The 6,001-nt window shown below is 48.3% G+C and overlaps 1 protein-coding gene across 1 annotated transcript in view; it reads right to left on the bottom strand.

Annotated features, from left to right (window-relative positions):
- Positions 1-337: 337 nt before the first annotated feature.
- LOC146057546 (protocadherin-8-like) overlaps positions 338-6,001 on the bottom strand; it is a 6,391-nt gene continuing 727 nt past the window's right edge. The window contains exons 1-3 of the mRNA XM_083168905.1: positions 4,108-6,001; positions 3,822-4,029; positions 338-2,373 (exon numbers count right to left, since the gene is read on the bottom strand). The exon at positions 4,108-6,001 is cut by the window's right edge and continues 727 nt beyond it. Coding sequence (XP_083025031.1) covers positions 1,964-2,373; positions 3,822-4,029; positions 4,108-6,001 — 2,512 coding nt within the window. The 3' untranslated portion in view covers positions 338-1,963. The remainder of the gene's footprint in view (positions 2,374-3,821; positions 4,030-4,107) is intronic.

Below are 6,001 nucleotides of genomic sequence, written 5' to 3'. Positions count from 1 at the left end.
CTTTATCTTAATCTTTCTTTAAACATGTTTTATTTGAATTTGTATAACAAATATGAGCGACACTGGAATTTTTAAAGGATATTTTGAACATCTCTCAGATGTTGGCACTCAAAGTGTTAAGTAAATAAGGGAATGATTAAAGGGTGTATTTCAAATGACAAAATTATTTTTTATATGCTCTTAAACATTTACCAGGACCCTACATATGTCCTTCAAGATTACAAACTGTACTAGCTTAATGAAAATGATGCCAAATTAGCATTTTGTTGATAACATTTCTGATTTTCATTTGTTTGACATTGAGAATGGATATCGGACATAATCTAAAGTAAAGTGCTTCACAGAAGTCACAAATACTTTATTAGTGTATTTGACGGTGACATAATTTGCTGAAATAAAAATGCAACAACATTTTCTATGGATCACTGGTGCATAAACTACAAGTCACACTCTGCATTTCAAGTCTTTCCAATGACTATAAATATGTACATTGCAACACATACATTTCAAGTGACTTTAAGTTTAGAATTGTATTTATACACATAGTTCCTTTGGCAATAATTTTGAACTTTTTAATATAAAAATAGAACAATTTTTCCATTATTTACAAACGTATTACAAGTACACAGTATTCATGTTTTATCACTACCAAATGGCAAGCCATGTGAGATCAGAGCAAAAACACAGTAAAAAAATTAAATACTGCACATTTCATAAAAATTACAGGAACATCAAACAATATTTCTTTGCAAAATATCACATGGTATTGACCTGACAGGAGTGTAATCCCACCATTTCTTTGATTTAAGGCACATTGGGGGGAAATTATCAACATTTTGCTACCATGCAAAAGTTACTCTTGGTTTGCATTACAAATGTGATTTAAATATAAAAAAATGCATTTGAATAGGTTGTATTTGGTTGAAATATTCTCTATGCCACCAGAGTAAGATTTTGATAGATTCCTCCCATTGTTTGAGTGTGTATGTGTGCATGTATATAAGAAATATACACACACATTGGTCACTATTTATCTAGGTACAAGTACACTTAAATAAGCATAGTATAGTATAAACCATTTCCATATGATGTCAAATATAATAAAACATACATCACTGAAATTTGCTTGTACATGAATACATCTGGTATTTTCAGACGTACTGTTGTAGATGTTTTTTAATGAGTGGGGATGTACACATTTCTAAAACTTCAGAGTAGGCAAATTTATTTGCACCATATCTATCAAAGTGCTTCTGCTTACGGAACACAATATAAAGTTTATTATTATTTTTTTAAACTCAGTGCAGACTGACAAACCGTGGGATGTTTAGATTGCATAATCTCCATTATCACAACGGTAAATCTAAAGAAAAAAAATAATACTGTTTGAATGGTCACAATTGCTCCGCTAACTATCTAGATGTTGTACAGATTCTATTAACACGATAACGAGAGACTCATCTAGTCAACAGGATTTATCACAGATTATCTCTGCTACTTAGAGAATCACCTGTAATCATTCTACAATCCATCCTCGAGACGGGTACTGTTAGAGATGGTGCCATTGAGATTAAGTGTGGCTGCACAATTCTAGGTCTTAAAGTCAGATATCTGAACAAATAAGGTTAGCAGTATTCACAACCATAGCAGAGATAGAAAATATTTGAAAGTTCTGGCCTGTGATTGGCCAGACTGTGCAGCCTGGCTCTGTGTTCCCTTCAATACCCAATGTAACAGTTAGGATTTAGTGACAATTCTGTAATTGGAAGACTTTGTATAACATGATCCCATAGACAGCATCTGGGCGATGGCAAATGTAGTGCTATCAGATCTCTTGTACCTAAATAAAAGAATCCTTATCATTTAATAATGGTCAATAATTTAAAACTCTTAGAGTTCTGCAGTTCCATTTACACAGTTTGCGAAAGTTCATAGCATGTCGTAGAAATCACATTGTTTCAGACTAAAGTTCATCCTGTTCACAGGTGGTGTCTTGTGAGGGTACATATCTGCTTGTGCCAGGGGACTTATAAAGAGGCATGGTGATTTCCTGGAGATCTGGGAGTCTGCCAGATCTTGGTGGTGAGATTAATGTTATTGTCCTGCTATCGTAGTCTTTGGGGGGTACCTTCTCATAGACACTTTGCAGGCCCCCTGTTTTTTGGAAATGTGCATGAGCTGAAGAGGATTGATAATAGTTATCTCTATGCAAAGGATCACGTGGTAACGAGGTGCTCTTACAGAAGCTGGAAACAGAAAGCTGGCCTGTATGAATGGCTGGTGGGTGGGCATTGGGTGGCCTGCCACATGAAGGGCTCCAACAACGGTCTGAATGACCTAGTATTTTGCATTCAGTTGTACAGGCCCAAAGTCCTGAAACAGAAAGAGAAAAATAAGTATACAGACAGCCGATGTAGCAAGTAATATAAATAAGAATAGTTCTACATCCCCTGAACAGAATATAACGGAAAAATGTCACTTATGATAGACTAGCTTAGTACATCAGCTCTGGTATATGAAGACTGCAATTGTATCAAAGCCATGTATTCTGCACATTTCAAATGTCATTTTGTCTTTATTCTCAAAATACCTCTGAAGGAATTGGGTGAAATCTATACTACCATTGCAAACCATAAGACAATACTTTTGTGTGAAGTAATGTTTATATTAAACTGCACACTTGACTATAACAGCTAATAATGTTATATGAAGGTACTCAGTATTGTTGTAGACAATTTATGCCACGGAACATGTAACTGATATTTGTAGAATCTCCAATAGAAATAAGAGCTTGGGCCGTTACTCCCCAACTATGCTGGATGGGAAACCTCACAATGATCAGTAACTAATGAAAATAACAAATAAGCATACATATTCTACTAGCATCCTGTTAGATGATACATTGTGTCTGTTATTGCAAAGGTCTAAATTATAATGTAACCAGAGGAATAGAATGAAAATCCTCATTTTTGGATTTAGCAGCGCAAATGGCAAAATAATTATTACACGCAGAGAGCAGAGTTGGAATAGTACACAGTAATGTGGGAGATTGCAGAGTGTGTGAAATACAATCAGGGTGCGATTACAACATCACTGAGGTCACCTTTACCAGCACATTTACAATGCACATATACACATACACATACAGATAGATGCATTGATCAGTCATACACACAAACACTTCAACATGTATACTCACAGGTATGTACACACACACACACATGCACAGAGACTTGCATGCACACATTAAAACACATACAAACAAACATGAACTCACACATATGCACGGAGACTTGCATGCATATACACACACACAAATATGCACTCTTGCAAAAACACATACTAATATGCACACACTTTCACATACACACACACACACTGACACCTGCGCGCGCACACACACACACGCAAATATGCACAGATACAAATATGCACAGACACTTTCACATACAGACACTTCCACCTGCACACACACACACACACACAAACATGCACTCTTGCACACACACAAACAAATATGTACAGACCCTTCCACATACATACAGACACCTGCACACAGACACACACACACTCTTGCGCACACACAAACAAATATGTACAGACCCTTCCATATACATACAGACACCTGCACACAGACAGTTCCAACTGCACACACACACACACACCTGCATACACATACAAACATGCTCTCTTGCACACACACACACACACACACACACACACACACACAAATATGCACAGACCCTTCCACATACATACAGACACCTGCACACACAGACACTTCTACCTGCACACACATAATACACTGGCCCCGCACTCACCGGTCTGCATGTGGCTCATAAGGTCCTTCCTCAGGGCGTCCCCGCTGATGTCGGAGTCGCTGTCATTGAAGTCGCTGTCGCCTTTGCCGCTGTCCTTGCCGCTGAACTTCTCAGCCTCTCGGATGGATATGGTGTTACACGAGTGACCCTTCCACACAGTCACCGTGGGTCCGGTCTCCTTGCCGTAACCGGGAGCCGGGGTGTAACTCTGCGGGGGGACAGGGACATTAGCGCTCTGTGCCCATCGCACCCGTCCCCTCCCGGAACACCCGGAACGCCCGCTTACCTCGCTGTTGGTGGTCCTCAGCCGCTTCTGGGTGTCGTACAGGCACGTGCTGTAGTTCTCCTCCGGGCCGGACACGTCCGGGGCCGCCACCGGGGCCGCCCCCGCCACCTCCGTCCCCGTGAATGGGGTGGTGCTGTTGGGGAAGGGCCGGGCATCGAACAGGCTGCTGCCCTTGGGGCCCTCGGCCGGCCCGTCCTCGTCCGGCTCTCCCTTCTCTAGCTCCGCGATGTCCCTCTCGGCCGCCTTGCTGTCCCGCCGGCGCCGGCTGCAGGTGGTGGCGATGGTGATGATAGCGGCCAGGAGCAGGGTGCAGCTGCCGGCCAGCACGATGATGACGATGAGCGGAACGTCCCAGTGCGGAGCCTTCTCCTCCCAGGAGCTGGGCTGCATGAGCTCGGGGTGCGGGGGAGGCGGGGTGGCGGCGGTCACCAGGAAGCTGAGGGTGGCGGTGGCGGTGAGGGGCGGACGCCCGTTGTCGGACACGGTGACCACCGCACGGAACACCCGGCCCAGCTCTTCGCTCACGTCCGCGTTCAGGAAAACCTCCCCGGTCACCCGGTTGATGGTGAAGAGGCTCCGGCCCTCCTCGGCCAGGGCGAAGGACAGCTCGTCCCCCACCCCCTCGTCTGCGTCCCGGGCCCGGATCTGCGTGACCAGGAAGCCGTGAGGGGCCCGGGCGGGGAGCGGAACCTCCGCGGAGCCATTGGACAGCGGCGGGTGGGTGATGACCGGGGCATTGTCGTTCTGGTCCACGATGCGGAGGCGGATGAGGGCGCTGCCGCTGAGCTGCGGGGAGCCGCCGTCACTGGCCTGGACGCGGAGCTCCAGCTGCTGCAGGGTCTCGTAGTTGAAGCTCCTCAGGGCGTAGATTGCGCCCGTGGCCGGGTCCAGGGACACGTAGGTGGAGATGGGGGCCCCCAGGACGTCGGCCTCCGCCAGCCGGTAGCTGACCTTCCCGTTGTGCCCCTGGTCGGGGTCCCGGGCCAGCACGGTGGTGATGTAGGCGCCGGGGGCGTTGTTCTCCAGCACGGACACCTCGTAGACGGGCTTGGCGAAGGCGGGCGCGTTGTCGTTCTCGTCGCTGACGCGGATGGTGTACTGGCGCACGGTGCGGTGCGGGGGGGAGCCCAGGTCCTCGGCCACCACGGTCAGGTTGTACTCGGCGATGCGCTCCCGGTCCAGGGGCGAGGTGGTGACGATCATGTAGCTGTCCTCGTAGGCCTGCTGCAGGCGGAAGTGCTCGTGGCCGTGCAGCGCGCAGCGCACCCGCCCGTTAGCGCCGGAGTCCCGGTCCGCGGTGCTGATGAGGGCCACGAAGCTGTCCCGGGCCGCCGCCTCGGTGATGTAGGCGAGGCCGGCGCTGATGGAGGTCAGGGGGGTGATGCTGATGGCCGGAGCGTTGTCGTTCACGTCGGTCACCCGCACGATCACCTTGCAGACGGCGCTGAGCGGGTTGGGCCCCAGGTCCTGCGCCTGCACATCGAACTCGTACGTCTGCTTGCTCTCAAAGTCAACCTGACCTTCCAGCGTCAGCCGCCCGCTCCTGGGGTCGATCTTGAAGAGCTTCCGCACCTCCGGGGCCACCTGCGGGCTGAAGCCGTACACGATCTCCCCGTTGGGCCCCTCGTCCGGGTCAGCCGCGTCCAGGTCCAGCAGCAGGAACCCCGCGGGGGCGTCCTCGGCCAGCTCCACGGTGACGGCGCTCCGCTCGAACACCGGGCTGTTGTCGTTAAAGTCCAGCACTCGCACGTTGACCACCGCGCTGCCGGAGCGGGACGGGCTCCCCCCGTCCATGGCCACCAGCTCCAGGCTGTAGGCGGACTGGCTCTCCCGGTCCAGCTCCTTCATCAGCACCAGGTCGGCGTACTTCACCCCGTCCGCCCGGGTCTGCACA

The sequence above is a fragment of the Crinia signifera genome, chromosome 2, assembly GCF_055691185.1.
Source record: "Crinia signifera chromosome 2, ASM5569118v1, whole genome shotgun sequence".
Lineage (NCBI taxonomy): Eukaryota > Metazoa > Chordata > Amphibia > Anura > Myobatrachidae > Crinia > Crinia signifera.
This window is presented reverse-complemented; position numbering and strand designations above follow the sequence as displayed.